Source organism: Nansenia antarctica (assembly GCF_963989245.1).
Source record: "Nansenia antarctica genome assembly, chromosome: 17".
Lineage (NCBI taxonomy): Eukaryota > Metazoa > Chordata > Actinopteri > Argentiniformes > Microstomatidae > Nansenia > Nansenia antarctica.
In genome coordinates, this window is record NC_137687.1 from 13,248,546 (window position 1) to 13,266,355 (window position 17,810).

General features: G+C 46.9%; 1 protein-coding gene across 1 annotated transcript; it reads right to left on the reverse strand.

Moving 5' to 3' along the window:
- Positions 1–206: 206 nt before the first annotated feature.
- Positions 207–1,706, reverse strand: LOC308172389 (kelch-like protein 33; the record flags this gene model as incomplete). Its single annotated transcript, XM_080547301.1, has 1 exon — positions 207–1,706. A coding segment is annotated over one exon (1,500 nt), but the record flags the coding sequence as incomplete, so codon positions are not given.
- Positions 1,707–17,810: the final 16,104 nt, after the last annotated feature.

Genomic DNA, 17,810 nt, shown 5'->3' on the forward strand with positions numbered 1-17,810 from the left:
AACACAGAAACTGAAATAAAACAATCCGCTCAGTTTTTTTAATGTATTTATTTATTAACTTCAGCCATTTAAACATCACATTTTAACATCAAACAAAAAATGGTTGACAGTAATTAACTCTTGTCTTAATAACGGGATAAACGATAAACGATATAACTTGAAACAAATCCTAACGGGTCGTTCAGTTCGTTCCGCAGCAGGCGAGGCTACGCGTCCTCATCCTCATTGTCCTCAGGTTTATAGTCCTCCCGGGCCAGTCTCAGTCGTGACAGGATGTGCTTTTTGGGGAACTTAAGAGTGGTACATCCAAACTGGCTGACCCCCCCCATGCCGCCCGGCAGTTTCTCCCGCCTCTGCATCCAGCTCGTCCAGCCGGGCTTCCAGCAGTACACGCTGTCCCCACCCAGAACGTAGATCCTCCGCTTCCACCGGGCCACCCCCGCGGCCGCGATCCGCCGGGGGAGCCCCGGGAACACCACGGGACTGGGGGCGCGGTCGCTGCCTCCCCCGCCCCCGCCTCCCCCCCTCTCCGCCACCACCGCCCCCATCACCTCCCGCTCCGCCACGGAGCCCCGCCCCTCCCGGAAGAACAGCACCCGCCCGGTGGCGTCCAACGGCACCTGGTGCGTGTAGTTCCCGTCTATGAAATTAGTGGCGTCCCTCATGTAGCCCCCGATCGCGCAGACCCCTCCCCGCACCGCCACGCCGCCCGCCAGGCACGTGGCGCCCGAGTCCAGCCCCACGCGGCTCCAGGACTCGGTGGCCGTGTGGTAGACCAGCACGCCCGCGTGCACCACGGCGCGGTTCTGCTCCAGCGTTGTCCCGCCGAGCAGGTAGAGGCGTCCGCGCAGGGCGGCGCAGGCGAAGGAGCGCAGCGGTAAGGGCAAGCGCGGTCCGGGGCTCCAGCGCAGCGAGGCCAGGTCCAGGGTCTCGCACGTGTCCAGCAGCGCCGCCCGGTTGCAGCCGCCCAGGGCGTAGAGGGACTCCCCGCACCCCAGCAGCCCCAGCATGGCCCGGGGCTGAGCCATGGACGGCCGCTCGAGCCAGCGGTCCAGCACGGCGTCGTACTCGTGCACCAGCGACGACACCGACCCCCCCCGGAGGATCCCGCCGGCCACGAAGAGGCGCCCCCCGACCGCCGTGCACCCCGGGCACCGCAGGGACCCCAGGGCCGCCAGCTTCTCCCACTTCCCCGTGCGCGGGTTGAAGCAATCCACCGTGAAGTCCCTCTCCGTCAGAGACTCGTCTTCTCTGGGCTTCAGGTCCACGCAGACGATCTTCTTCTCCAACATCCCCTCCCTGGGCCTCAGCGGACCCCCGAGACCCTCCCCGCCCACCGCCCCCGCGGGGCCCAGCTCCTGGGAGAGACGCCGGCTCTCCTCCGAGAACAGCAGGCCCGGGCGGAGGTGGTGGAGGAGGGCCGGCATGTGGGCGTAGCGCTCTAGAGGCCGGTGTTCGGCCCAGCGGCGCGCGGCGTCGTAGACCTCCGCCTCCGAGCCCACGCCCAGGCGGTCGGACCCCAGCAGGCTTCCCAGGGTGCCCGGGTCCAGCAGGAGGAAGTCCTTCTGCCGGGCCACGCGGGGGAAGTGTTGGGCCACCAGGCGCAGGGAGGCCCGGAGGAGCAGCTGGTCGTGGTGGGAGCGGGCCAGGGAGTACATGCCCAGGCAGTTGTCCACAGAGAGGTGTTCAAACAGGAACCTGGAACAGACACACACACAGAAAGTGATTTAGATGGGGTGCTTAGTTGGGGTAACCGCAGGGTTCCCGGTTCGATTCCGGCCTGAAGGGCTCTGTCTCATGCTCCATCTGGTACTTAAGGTACTCCTCCATGCCTTCATTCTCGTAGATCTGAGCCTCTACGTCCATGTTGAAGAGGACACGTGCTGACACAGCGATGGTAATGGCATTTTCAGGCTTTGGCTAGTGGAAGAGAGGACACATATACTTAATTAGTGAATTAGTCAATGTTCAACTGAAAACACACATTAGGTAATTGGGTAATTTAATTGGTCACAGTCAGATGCAATGCCTGCTGGGTAGAGTGATAGAGAACCACCAGGGCAGGAACAGGGAGGGGAAGATGCAGTGACGGCTGGGTAGTGATGGAGAGAACCACCCAGACAGGGACAGGGAGGAGGAGGTACTCTGGCACCAGAGTGAGGCTAAAGGTCTGGAAGTGTTCATTGCTCTTCAGCACTTGTTTTATGACCAGGTGGTGGACAGTGACAAGTTGAAACAAGTGTACAGTAAACATGTTGTCCCCCACGAATGATGTAGCGTCCCTCTATAAAAGGAGAGGGATGGAATGAAGCCTGTGAATGAAGCAAGACGTTTATTCATAAATGTTTTACAATTGCGTTTCGCAATCACTTTCTTACCCATAAGTAAGCCCAGCTAGGATGGTGGACTGTAAACGGGACCTCTATTGCACTTTCAAATTCCTTTAAGATTTAGACACTTGTTGTCTTGTTTTGTTATTATGTCTTTTATAAGAAAATAAAGAAACATTTGATCACAAAAAAGATTCACACAGATAATAATAATAATAATAATAATAATACATTAGAGTTATATAGCGCTTTTCTAGACACTCAAAGACGCTTTACAAACTGAAAAGATCGAGTAGTAATAGTAAAAAGAAACAAAAAATAAATAAAAGAAAGTATAGGGCACTGGCGCTGAATGGCGAAAATGCCCTTTTGAGTGGCAAAAACGAGAGGGTGTGCCCTATTAGTGCCCCTCCAATGGTCTAAACCTGACCATGTGCCCCCACCGTTGAAAAACATTGGACCCGCCACGGTCCCGGGCCCAGCTCCCCGCCGCCAGGCCGCTCCCCGGGGCGGGTGGCCGGAGGCAACGCAGGGGGGCGCGGCCTTCACCCCACAGAGAGCCCCACAGGCGGCAGAGGAGGGGTGCTGGCGGTGCAGGCCAGCCTGGCCACTTCCGCCGGGAGTGCCCGGCTATGGAGGTCGGCCGGGCTGTCCCCACCGCCGACGAGGTCACCCCTCCCACGGACCCGAGCGAGGTGTACCGCATCCGGGTAAGCGGGGTACGTACGAGGCGCTGCTGGATTCGGGCTGCCTACAGTCTATGATCGGGATCGATCTCTGAGGAGGGGCAGTCAAGATGAGGTGCTAAGTGAAGGCTTCAGACTCACCATCACACGCAAAGACCTCCAGACTCTCAGCCGACTCTCAACTGGCTCAACGATGCGGCGAGTTGTTATCATCATGCACCACATATAGTGACAGACTGCCGTACAGAACTGGAAAGAAGGGGGAAAAATAAGTAATAACGTAGAGATGTTTATTGTTTTCTAATTTTCAGTCATTGTCTTTGCCCTCTCCTCCAGGTCATAAACTGCTACATGAATCTGTTGGTGGAGCGCAGTAAAGAGCCTAACCTGCCCACGGTTCACATCTTCAACACCTTCTTCTTTTCCAAGCTGCGCAGTGCCGGTTACTCGGCTGTCCGCCGCTGGACTAAGAACATAGACATCTTCTCAGTGGACATACTGCTCGTACCCGTCCACGGCGTACAGGGATGAGGTAGAGCAATTGAGCAAGCTGTGCAAGGTTAACAACCTGCTGCTAAACAAGTCAAAGACCCAGGAATTCATCGTAGACTTCAGGAGGAAAAAGTCCGAGATCCTGCCCCTGCTCATCGACGGAGAGAGCGTGGAGATAGTCTCAAACCTCCGATTCCTGGGACACAACATGCGGGATGACCTGGCCTGGAAGGACAACACTAAAGGCACCATCAAGAGGGCACAACAGCGGCTATACACCCTGAGATGCCTCAAGAAACAACACAGCAAGCAGGAGATGCTGGTGGCCTTCTACCACGGCGCAGTGGAGAGTATCCTCACCTTCGGCATCTCCAACTGGTACCACAGCTGCACGGCAGTGGAGAGAAGCGATCTACAGAGAGTCGTGAGAACAGCACAGAGGATCACCGGCGCCCCCCTCCCCTCTCTGGAGGAGCTGTACAAAACACGCTGTCTCAGGAGGGCCTCCAAGATCTCCAAGGACCCGACCCACCCTGGGCACGAACACTTTGTCAAGCTGCCCTCGAACAGGAGGTACAGGACCCCGGCCGCTAAGACAAACAGACTGAAGGACAGCTTCTACCACAGGGCCGTCAAGGCCCTGAACACAGAAAAGGCCTAAGTTCTGGGCCCAGGACAGTCCGGACGGATTGTATGGCAGCTAGTGCTGAGGCACAAACATGTACATTTTCAAGCCTGCAAACTGTGACACTTTAAAATAATGTGAAAAAAGACTTTCTGTGAAATATGACAACCCTAGTTGACTATCTGTGCAGTATAGTACAGTGGATTGTGTACATAGCCTCTATTGATGTAAACCAGCTCCTTACCTTCTTGTGATTTTTATGCATCTATGCTTTTTCCAAAATGTGTTTCTTTTTCCTTTCCTAAACACCAGGGGAGCCTCCCCTCCTAAATTTCGTTGTTTGGTACCTGTACTGTAACAATGACAAATAAAGTCTATCTATCTATCTATCTATCTATTTGGACTTGTATCAATGTATCAATGCTATTGTGTGTATGCTACCTATGCTGCCATTTGTCATTGATTTCAGTTGTTGACTGCTACTGTATGTGGATGTAAATAAACAAACACACAAGATAAACAGACCCTGCAAGACTTCCTGTGAGATGAGACAGAACTTGGTAATTGATTGATTGATTGATTGAGAATGTTTATTTTGGTCCCCTATACAATTCACAATACATATATAAGAAAATGTACACAGTCACAATGCATAACACCAGGACCAAAAAGGTGTAGGCTGAAGCCATGGCTTATTGCGCCTACCCGTGTTACATGTATGCATGTCCCCCCATGAATGCATAATCAAAACATTGAAACTTTTCTAAACAAAATTTCACTTACGCATGGCAACAAAAAGTTCAAAAAATACCAAACAATCACATCGGTTCTCTCATGGCATGTGATGTCACAATGTGCTCCTGAAGCTGAAGATTCCATTAACCAAGGTGTTCAAGTCAAAACAATCATTCTCAAACGGTTCTTTGAGCAGAGCAGCTGGAGAGTAAATTGCAGAGTAACCAGGAGAGTAAATAAGATATTTGTGATAAGTATGTGTTCTATCTCATTTACTCATATTCATTCAGTCAGTGTTTGGTAAATTACATTTAAAAATGTCATTTTACTGTAAGATACAGGATGAGATATACAAGGATTGTTTTCAAACTGTCTGATATTGTATTTCACAGCATGGATCCTTTTTCCAGTCGTCACTGGACTAGGATCGACAGTAGAAATGTAGGTCACATCAGAAATGTCTTCTTTTTCTCTTCAGCTTTACATGTTTGATAAACTCTGTAAACTCTCAAACAGCATAAGCATATTCATTTAACTTTCAGCTCATTTCTGAGCTGAAGCAGGAGAACTTCAACCTGAAGCTCAGGATCTATTATGCAGAGGAAGGCAGTCAGAATGGAGAGTGCCCTGATGTCCTCTCAATGGTGAGTATATTTAAGCAATAGCTCACTTCAGGCCAGTGGTATATGCTTATTATATCACAGCTAGGGGGCGTTGTTCGGCCCGACGCGAAGCGGAGGTTATAGCGGAGATTATAATAAGCATATACCACTGGCCTGAAGTGAGCTATTGCTTTTATAAAACGGTTACCAACACTGTCAATATTAATTAGAAAAGCACACTCAAATTCAAATAGTTTTTATTCAAATAAAATAGCTCCTCTTATTGCAGTTGGTCGCTAAGCAACAACAACACTAACATTCTTTTTCATTAGCCTAGGCTACTAGCATTGTAGATTTCATAGGAATTTAGCATTTATTTACACATTTTCATTATTTGCATCTATTTATTTACAATTTGGACGTCTCCGTTGATTGTACACCCACTAAAAAACTGCAGGATAACTTGCACTTGTATCGTTACTGGGCTTGCATTTTTTGTTAGGTGGAGGAACACATTCACCTACTTGCATAAAATTCTCTCAAAATGCCATTTAACTGCTGTTTTGACGCTGTCTGAAAGTCCACGACCACACCTTTACTCTGACACCAGTCTTCAAAGCACTTCCCTACCCACGTGGTCTGCTTCACGGTGTTGTGTTCACTTCGGTCTTTCTCCAGTTGGTCCAGCTCTCCGTCAGTTATCTCGGTATGTCGCCGTTTATGTGTAACTTTACCTGGAGAGCACTCTAACCACGTACTCCTCCATAGTTAGGCCACCCAGGAGGTCAAAATTCACCTGAAATGTTTCCTTTTCCATATCTTTTACCTTAGCTTCAGAAACGTTTGTTAGTTTGTAACGGATTGTAGTATGGTATGTGTTTGATATATTGTAACGGATTTGGAACGCTGACAAGTGCTGTTGTCACAGCGCGCGGCTGTAGTGGACGCAGGCAGGGCACTCCGAAAACGTCTCGACACATTTTCAAACAGGCTGATAAAATGGCTGATACAAACAAGTTGATAAAATGTCCTTGAGATTGAATTAAAAGTCTGTTATATTTGGAATGTTGACCGTGAAACAGGCGTATTCATTTCGAACTGTGATGAGGCTCTACTAATCGTAGCTGTGGTCATACGCTCAATATACCACGGCTATGAACCAATCAGATTGCTTGATTTCACCCATCCGTTTTATAAATAAATATAAGGAATTATTATTAGTAGTATACTCTTGAATGATTTGGGAGAAAGTCTGCAGTTTGCTTATGGTTGCAGATAATGTTGCTTTTCCTCTTTGAATCAGAAACAGCGAATTGAAGAACTTCTAAACAGTCTAAATGGACAGCAGACGCTGAACAAATGCACCAAAAGAAGGCTTCATCTAAGCAGGTCCCAGGTGAAGAGCTTGAGAGCCGAAAGGAAGCTCCTTAAGGCTGAAGCTGAGGCCAGGAAGGCGTTGTGCCTCTCTCTTGAAGAGAAGTTGACTGAGAAAGACACACCGACCACACCAGGTACCTTGTTTGCTCATCAGAAAGTGGGAAATGGCCTCGGTCCAAAACAGTGTCAGAAGAATGGCTTAATGAAAAGGTCCAATTAATTATTTAAATGGTGTTTTGATGGGCAGATAAAAGGAAGTTGGCCTTTGCAGGTGATTGCAAAACACATTTACCTGGAGAAGAAATGAACAGGTGTGTAAGACATAGAAACTGTGAATAACCTTACCCATACAGACAAAAGTGACTGCGGCGGATCCAGCTCAGAGGACCAGCAATGTGCAGATGCTCCCCGTCCCCCTGCTACCCTCCCTGTCGGTCCTCAGGTAGTGAGTGGACTGCTGCCTGAGCCAATGCTCAGCAGCATGACGCTCCTCTGGAGTTCTACTGATGATGAGGATGAGGTGGGAGCATCAGTTCTCACTAGAGAAATGGATCCCAGGGTGAGGCCTAGAGATGCACCACCTCCTCCTGCTGTTGTCCCAGAGGTCATCAGGCCACTTCTGCCAACTCACCGGTCTCCTCTGAAGGAGAGAGTCAGAAGGGCCAACAACCATCGGCCAAAAATGATTGGACTCTCTGATCACTCCACAGAGAACGAGGTGAGTGGTTTTCTTTTCACTATCAGTTGTCAGACATGTGCCAGTGTTTGGTTGCCCCAAATCCAACTTCAACATATCGTCACCTTCTTAAAATAATGGCTTAAAAAGTCACTTTTGAGGAAAATGATGTTTTTACCAAAATATCATATATTCTATATTTGGTTCAGCCTATTGAGTTTTTTGCAAAACGTATATGACTTAATATGAAAATATGACTTAAGCCATTATTTAGGCACTTCAATCCGTCACAGCAAGCTGCCATTCACAGCTCACTCTATTAGTTATTTGCGTCAGTTCTCTGATGCATGTCCTTACCTCTTCCCTCTCTTAAGTATGCCCTGATGGTCCCAGAACCACAGCAATGCCACGGCTTTGCCTCAGCTTACTTTGAGACGCTGCAGGCCCCAGGGGACCAGGCCAGGCAGGTGGCCAGCGGGCCTAGAGATGAACCACCTCCTCCTGCTGTTGTCCCAGAGGTCACAAGGCCACTTCTGCCAACCCACCGGTCTCCTCTGAAGGAGAGAGTCAGAATGATTGGACTCTCTGATCACTCCACAGAGAACGAGGTGAGTTTTTTTTTTTACTATCAGTGTTGTCTTGAAAATATGACATAAGCCATTATTTAGGCACTTATGAACTTGCCTATTGCCTATTAAGCCATTATTTTAAGAAGGTGGCGATATATTGTACTTATAAATCAATCCGCCACACAGCAAGCTGCCATTCACAGCTCACTCTTGGTTCTTTGAATCAGTTATCTGATGCATGTCCTTCCTTACCTCTTCCCTCTCTTAAGTATGCCCTGATGGTCCCAGCACCACAGCAATGCCACGGCTTTGCCTCAGCTGTCCTTGAGACGCTGCAGGCCTCAGGGGACCAGGCCAGGCAGGTGGCCAGCGGGCCTAGAGATGAACCACCTCCTCCTGATGTTGTCCCAGAGGTCACAAGGCCACTTCTGCCAACCCACCGATCTTCTCTGAAGGAGAGAGTCAGAAGGGCCAACAACCATCGGCCAAAAATGATTGGACTCTCTGATCACTCCACAGAGAACGAGGTGAGTGGTTTTCTTTTCACTATCAGTTGTCAGACATGTGCCAGTGTTTGGTTGCCCCAAATCCAACTTCAACATATCGTCACCTTCTTAAAATAATGGCTTAAAAAGTCACGTTTGAGGAAAATGATGTTTTTACCAAAATATCATATATTCTATATTTGGTTCAGCCTATTGAGTTTTTTGCAAAACGTATATGACTTAATATGAAAATATGACTTAAGCCATTATTTAGGCACTTCAATCCGTCACAGCAAGCTGCCATTCACAGCTCACTCTATTAGTTATTTGCGTCAGTTCTCTGATGCATGTCCTTACCTCTTCCCTCTCTTAAGTATGCCCTGATGGTCCCAGAACCACAGCAATGCCACGGCTTTGTCTCAGCTTACTTTGAGACGCTGCAGGCCCCAGGGGACCAGGCCAGGCAGGTGGCCAGCGGGCCTAGAGATGAACCACCTCCTCCTGCTGTTGTCCCAGAGGTCACAAGGCCACTTCTGCCAACCCACCGGTCTCCTCTGAAGGAGAGAGTCAGAATGATTGGACTCTCTGATCACTCCACAGAGAACGAGGTGAGTTTTTTTTTTTACTATCAGTGTTGTCTTGAAAATATGACATAAGCCATTATTTAGGCACTTATGAACTTGCCTATTGCCTATTAAGCCATTATTTTAAGAAGGTGGCGATATATTGTACTTATAAATCAATCCGCCACACAGCAAGCTGCCATTCACAGCTCACTCTTGGTTCTTTGAATCAGTTATCTGATGCATGTCCTTCCTTACCTCTTCCCTCTCTTAAGTATGCCCTGATGGTCCCAGCACCACAGCAATGCCACGGCTTTGCCTCAGCTGTCCTTGAGACGCTGCAGGCCTCAGGGGACCAGGCCAGGCAGGTGGCCAGCGGGCCTAGAGATGAACCACCTCCTCCTGATGTTGTCCCAGAGGTCACAAGGCCACTTCTGCCAACCCACCGATCTTCTCTGAAGGAGAGAGTCAGAAGGGCCAACAACCATCGGCCAAAAATGATTGGACTCTCTGATCACTCCACAGAGAACGAGGTGAGTGGTTTTCTTTTCACTATCAGTTGTCAGACATGTGCCAGTGTTTGGTTGCCCCAAATCCAACTTCAACATATCGTCACCTTCTTAAAATAATGGCTTAAAAAGTCACTTTTGAGGAAAATGATGTTTTTACCAAAATATCATATATTCTATATTTGGTTCAGCCTATTGAGTTTTTTGCTAAACGTATATGACTTAATATGAAAATATGACTTAAGCCATTATTTAGGCACTTCAATCCGTCACAGCAAGCTGCCATTCACAGCTCACTCTATTAGTTATTTGCGTCAGTTCTCTGATGCATGTCCTTACCTCTTCCCTCTCTTAAGTATGCCCTGATGGTCCCAGAACCACAGCAATGCCACGGCTTTGCCTCAGCTTACTTTGAGACGCTGCAGGCCCCAGGGGACCAGGCCAGGCAGGTGGCCAGCGGGCCTAGAGATGAACCACCTCCTCCTGCTGTTGTCCCAGAGGTCACAAGGCCACTTCTGCCAACCCACCGGTCTCCTCTGAAGGAGAGAGTCAGAATGATTGGACTCTCTGATCACTCCACAGAGAACGAGGTGAGTTTTTTTTTTTACTATCAGTGTTGTCTTGAAAATATGACATAAGCCATTATTTAGGCACTTATGAACTTGCCTATTGCCTATTAAGCCATTATTTTAAGAAGGTGGCGATATATTGTACTTATAAATCAATCCGCCACACAGCAAGCTGCCATTCACAGCTCACTCTTGGTTCTTTGAATCAGTTATCTGATGCATGTCCTTCCTTACCTCTTCCCTCTCTTAAGTATGCCCTGATGGTCCCACTCCCAGCACCACGGCAATGCCAATGCTGGAAGAAGACCATCCTCTGGAAGACCCTCCGGAAGACCACCCTCCGGAAGACCACCCTCCTGCAGTCAACCCAATGGCCAGGCCAGGGGGAGCAGGGGCAGTCTGCTGCCTCTACAACTGTGTCTCTACAACTACCAGCCACATTCCCCTGGTGAGTGTTGCCCCCTGGGCCTTGAACTGGAATGAAAGTGTCATCATTATGACTCTGACTTGATCTAACATCACTGTCATGTATATACCACAGGGGGACCTGACACTGGCTTAGAAGCAGTGGTTCCCAACCTTTTTTGTCTTGTGTACCCCTTGAACTGTTTTGCCATGCCAGAAGTACCCCCTCACTCATGCGTGTTCATTATTTCCCAAAAAATTCAATTAAACACTAACTTGCAAATATAACATTTATTATACAACAGTTAGTTCCGACCAAGTCATTTGATTGGACAAGAGGCATTCCATGAGTGCCGATATACAGTATAACAGCACTGGGACTTTTAACTATATGTATCTGTCCACCGTACATGTGTTCTATTACAGTTTTTTCCAATTGCTAACACAATAAAATGACATGCATAGCACAATTATTTAAACTGACACACAGAGAGCAAAACCTCTTCTCAAGTCTCCAAAACTCTAAACACATTTTCTGCTTTACACACATTTTGCTATTCAAAATGGCACTTTTTAAATGCACTAAACACGGTTCTCTGCCTAAGACACAACAATCTGACATGTTTGCCATTTCAAAACAAGTCACATGTTTGCCATTTCAAAACACTGCCATTCAAAATTAGACTACATGAGCTAATTGGCCAATGCATGTGCCACCTGGCCAAACACCTCAATGTTTAATTCATTCAACACACACACACACGCACACACACACACACTGCCTCGAGACAGCCAGCGAACGTCTGTGTGAAGCAGTAGCTGCTCATGCTCTGACCCGCTGCCATGACAAAGAGTTTGAAACAGTCTGTGGTTCATTGGCCGGGACTGAATGAAGTTAATCACCTTAACTGCGTCGTCCATAACTGCACTTAACTCGGGGCTCATCCTTTTGCTGGCGAGTGCCTCCCGGTGAATAATACAGTATATCCACTTCATTTGGGGGTTCACCTTCATCACACGCCCAAGCAGCCCACGCACCTTACCCTCCATCGGTACAGATGTGACTGCAGCATTTCCACTCCAGATCGTTGTCTTTGAAGAAGCTGTCAATAATCAAAAATATTTCCTCGCCAGTTGTCTTTCCTGGCAACGTCTTGCAAAACAAGATATGCTCATTTATGTCCGACTCTTCTTTATAACGCACAAAAGCCAGCAGCTGAGCCTCCCCACTAACGTCGGTCATTTCATCTCATTGCAAAGCGAACTGACCTGCTTGCTTCATTTGATCCACCACTTGTCCGACAATATTTATGGACATATCATCAATCCGACGGGAGACGGTATTGTTTGATAATGGTACCAACTTGAGCGCGTCAGTTGCTTTCTTGTCCAGCATAGTTTTAGCCAAAATCATAGCGGCAGGCAAAATCAGATCTTCGGCGATTGAATGTGTTTTTTTTGTTACTTAGCCACCAGTAATGAAACAGCATAGGACGCCTCCAGTGCTTTGCTTGACACACTTGCCGCTTCCTTCAGTGTAGCCTGACTTGACTTGAACTCTGACAGTTTTCGCTTGAAAAAGTCGTCAGTTTTACCAACAGTTGCTAGGTGTTTGGTGCTCTGGTGTCTCTGTAAATGGGATGGCTTCATTGAATTATTAGCCAGGACTTCGCAGCAGAAAAAGCACTGTGGCTGTGGTGGATCAGCCGATGTACATGTAAATCCCCACAAAACATATGTTTCCAGATAATAGCGGGATCCTTTTTTCTTTTTTGCCTCAGTTTTCTTGACCGTTACTGTAGCTGGTCGTTTTAGCCATCTGTCCATCTTTGCGGTATACTGACAGGCCTAGCTGACTTGCGCGCGAAAATGATCGTGAACATGATTTAAATGTGACGTGACTACCACTTGTGTTACAGACCTCACCAAATTGAAAGGGAAATAAATTATAATTCCAAATCTTGCCACGTACCCCCTGCAATCCCCTCACGTACCCCTAGGGGTCCGCGTACCCCCGGTTGGGAACCACTGGCTTAGAGATTACTAAACAATATGAACAAACATGCATAACTAAGTACAGATTTGTTTTTTTAATAAAGCCTTGAGACGCTGCAGGCCTCAGGGGACCAGGCCAGGCAGGTGGCCAGCGGGCCTAGAGATGAACCACCTCCTCCTGATGTTGTCCCAGAGGTCACAAGGCCACTTCTGCCAACCCACCGATCTTCTCTGAAGGAGAGAGTCAGAAGGGCCAACAACCATCGGCCAAAAATGATTGGACTCTCTGATCACTCCACAGAGAACGAGGTGAGTGGTTTTCTTTTCACTATCAGTTGTCAGACATGTGCCAGTGTTTGGTTGCCCCAAATCCAACTTCAACATATCGTCACCTTCTTAAAATAATGGCTTAAAAAGTCACTTTTGAGGAAAATGATGTTTTTACCAAAATATCATATATTCTATATTTGGTTCAGCCTATTGAGTTTTTTGCAAAACGTATATGACTTAATATGAAAATATGACTTAAGCCATTATTTAGGCACTTCAATCCGTCACAGCAAGCTGCCATTCACAGCTCACTCTATTAGTTATTTGCGTCAGTTCTCTGATGCATGTCCTTACCTCTTCCCTCTCTTAAGTATGCCCTGATGGTCCCAGAACCACAGCAATGCCACAGCTTTGCCTCAGCTTACTTTGAGACGCTGCAGGCCTCAGGGGACCAGGCCAGGCAGGTGGCCAGCGGGCCTAGAGATGAACCACCTCCTCCTGCTGTTGTCCCAGAGGTCACAAGGCCACTTCTGCCAACCCACCGGTCTCCTCTGAAGGAGAGAGTCAGAATGATTGGACTCTCTGATCACTCCACAGAGAACGAGGTGAGTTTTTTTTTTTACTATCAGTGTTGTCTTGAAAATATGACATAAGCCATTATTTAGGCACTTATGAACTTGCCTATTGCCTATTAAGCCATTATTTTAAGAAGGTATATACAGTATATTGTACTTATAAATCAATCCGCCACACAGCAAGCTGCCATTCACAGCTCACTCTTGGTTCTTTGAATCAGTTATCTGATGCATGTCCTTCCTTACCTCTTCCCTCTCTTAAGTATGCCCTGATGGTCCCACTCCCAGCACCACGGCAATGCCAATGCTGGAAGAAGACCATCCTCTGGAAGACCCTCCGGAAGACCACCCTCCGGAAGACCACCCTCCAGACAATATGACAATATGACAATAGGACAATAGCACCTGCCTCTGCGATGATCCGGGCTTTGGGGTGGACCACTGTTCTTGGTCCTGTCAAAACGAAAACATAGCATATTTAATAACCAAGCAACCCTATGGCACTACAGCAATGGTTAGATAGACCTGTAAGTCTGGGCAAAATAAAAGGTTACCAATAAATAAAAGGTTACCAATAGTCACATCTCCTCTGATCTCACTCTCCACACACACAACTGCTCCAGCTGCAACTTTGGCACTGCAAAGAAATACAAGGAAATTGTGATTATTGGTATTAATGTTGGTCATAAAAAATATGATTTGATGGGTGTAACCACTGATGGAGCTAGCTGGAGCTAGCTAGCAAGTATGGCTACTTGAGTCACCAATAAACATTATATCTCAGAGTCCTTTTTGGTGAGCTGACTTGTAATGTTAAGAGTTAAGAGGCCAGACACAGAAACTACAGCTGAAGATGGTTAATGTGTAAATGATATTCAGTTTATTTGGAATACATTGACCATTCACACAACAAAATGTGCAGTTAGACACAGATTTACATGCAACCATTAGATGGAAAACATGCAAACTATCAGTGGTCGATCACATTATTGTTAACGCCATCTAACAAAACATAATGTACTCAGTACTTGGTTTGGGCCCCTTTTGCATGAATTACTGCCTCAATGCGGAGTGGCATGGATGCTATCAGCCTGTGGCACTGCTGAGGTGTTATGGAAGACCAGGATGCTTCAATAGCGGCCTTCAGCTTGTCTGCATTGTTCGGCCTCATGTCTCTCATCTTTCTCTTGGCAATGCCCCAAAGGTTCTCTATGGGGTTCATGTCAGGCGAGTTTGCTGGCCAATCAAGCACAGGAATCCCATGGTCATTTAACCAGGTTTTGGTACTTTTGGCAGTGTGGGCAGGTGCCAAGTCCTGCTGGAAAATGAAGTCAGCATCTCCATAAAGCTTGTCTGCTGAAAGAAGCATGAAGTGCTCTAAAATGTCCTGGTAGACGGCTGCGTTGACTGTGGACTTAATAAAGCACAGTGGACCAACACCAGCAGATGACATGGCACCCCAAATCAACACAGACTGTGGAAACTTCACACTGGACTTCAAGTGTCTTGGGTTGTGTGCCTCTCCATTCTTCCTCCAGACTCTGGGACCTTGGTTTCCAAATGAGAGGCAACATTTGCTCTCATCAGAGAAGAGAACTTTGGACCACTGAGCAACAGACCAGTTCTTTTTTTCTTTAGCCCAGGTCAGACGCTTCTGACGTTGTTTGTTGTTCAGGAGCGGCTTTACAAGAGGAATGCTACATTTGAAGCCCATGTCCAGGATCCGTCTGTGTGTGGTGGCTCTTGATGCACTAACTCCAGCCTCAGTCCACTCCTTGTAAAGCTCCCTCACACATTTGAATGGCCTTTTTCTGACAATCCTCTCCAGGCTGCGGTCATCCCTGTTGTTTGTGCACCTTTTTCTTCCACACTTTTTCCTTCCACTTAACTTTCTATTAATGTGCTTTGATACAGCACTTTGCGAACATCCAACTTCTTTCGCAATTACCTTTTGAGGCTTTCCCTCCTTGTGGAGGGTGTCGATGATGGTTTTCTGCACAACTGTCAGGTCAGCAGCCTTCCCCATGATTGTGAATTCTACTGAACCAGACTGAGAGACCATTTAAAGGCTCAGGAACCCTTGCAGGTGTTTTGGATTAATTGGCTGATTAGAGTGTGACACTTGAGTCTACAATATTGAACCTTTTCACAATATTCACATTTTCTGAGATATTTAATTTGGGGTTTTCATAAGCTGTAAGCCATAATCATCCAAATTATAACAAATAAAGGCTTTAAATATCTCACTTTGCATGTAATGAGTCTATATTTAAGTTGAACCCTTTAAGTTGAATTACTGAAATAAATGAACTTTTGCACGATATTCAAATGTTTTGAGTTGCACCTGTAGTATATACGGACTACGATTAATTAATCCAAAAGAAATGGGTTGCAATTGAATAGAGGTTTGTCTATGAATTAGCAGTGTCCAAATAAGCTCAGCAGGCACGTTTACTGCAGTGTCCCATTCCTCCTATAGTGCACTCTCCACCATTGTTGAAATGGAACTACAGTTGAGCTAGATCTTAATAGTTCTGCGTTGGTCGGTCTGCGTCGCGTTGGTCGGTGTACTCATAGCGGCATAATAGCGATTTTTTGGTTATGCTTGTTGTAAAGAAAATGTCTATAATGCATTGAAATTACATTAAACTAAGATAATAAGATGGTTATCATAATTTTTCAAATCTTTCTTAATAAGTAATTACAGAAAAAGTAAATGACATTTCTGTCATGGCTTCCGCATTTAGGCCTACGAGAGAGTCGGAATCATGTTGGAATCTTGTGCTACCAAGCGGACCAATCACAGTTCTTACGGTCTGCGTATATGTGCCGCATAGTTACATTTTTGGAGAGGTGCGCGTGAGCCTACGGCGTAGCCGGGCCTATGCAGGCTACGGCGTAGATTTTACGCAGAAGTATAAATTGGGCTTTAGGCCTACGAGAGTCGGAATCATGTGCTACCAAGCGGACCAATCACAGTTCTAACGGTCTGCGTAGGTGTGCCGTAAAGCCCAATTCATACTTCTGCGTAAAATCTACGCCGTAGCCTGCGTAGGCCCTGGAGCCTACGCCGCAACTTTTCGTGCACATCGCCAAAAATTGAACTACGCAACACACCTACGCAGACCGTAAGAACTGTGATTGGTCCGCTTGGTAGCACATGATTCCGACATGATTCCGAGTCTCACGTAGGCCTAAATGCGGAAGCCATGACAGATGCTATTATGCCGCTATGAGTACACCGACCAACGCGACACAGACCGACCAACGCAGAACTGTAAATTGGGAGAGCCCTTGCGTAGGCTACGGCATAGCCATGCGTAAATTCGACGCAGAAGTATAAATTGGGCTTAACTGCAACTCGGCTGTCAACGTGTAGGCTAGCACGGTAAGCTAGGCCTACCTCTGTCGGGTTCATGTGTGTAAATCTAGATGTAGATCCAGTTTTTGGATCGTTGTACTAAAGATCAGCTTCTGAAAATTGCAGACGAGTATGAAGTTGATCTAAGCGTGGTCTTGGTGATAAACGTAATGGAAATATAAAGGCTATGGTTAAATTGCTGGGTGCCGCATCAATATGCCGACGGACCACGATGCCGACGGTCCACGATGCCGACAGTTTATTAGCGGATTTCTGCGAGAGCTGACAAGACGGTGCATGTGGGAAAACTAGGGTTAGGGTTAGGTGCTACGTCGACTTGGTACATGCTGGCATGTCTAACCCTAACCCTATCCCTAACCCCAACCCCAACCTAGACCTACAGAGGTTGTAGATTGACAGATAGGGGGTAGACCTACAGACAGGTTGTAGATTGACAGATAGGGGGTAGACCTACAGACAGGGGGGTAGACCACCTCACCTAATGGGCCAAGTTGAACTCAAGATATACTAAGCTATGATACTATGAAGTACCCTAAGACCACGGGCCTGTAAGGTGCCAGTCACCTAACAAAACAATCCCTCTCCACTGACCAATAAGCACACATACATGGATAGATAAGATGAAAATATCTATATCCTAACATACCGATCATTTAAATAGATTTAAAAGATGTGTTGTTCTAGATGTGTTTCATTGTAGATGTTGTTGTGTTGGATATAATGTGTCAATATTTGGACTGATGAAAACATACACAATCAAATAAAGATGATTTATTTCCAGTGTTTCTTGAGGGAGGGTGTTGCACCCTTGTTTCTGCTGCACACAGGCGAGATGTTGTCACTGTCTTAGGAAGCAATAATGTTTCATGCAGTTTTGAGAGATGAACATTTTCTCCCAGTTTCTCCCAGGTTATAAAGTAACCATGCTCATTACTGAACTTGAAAAAAAAATACAAAGAAATGAA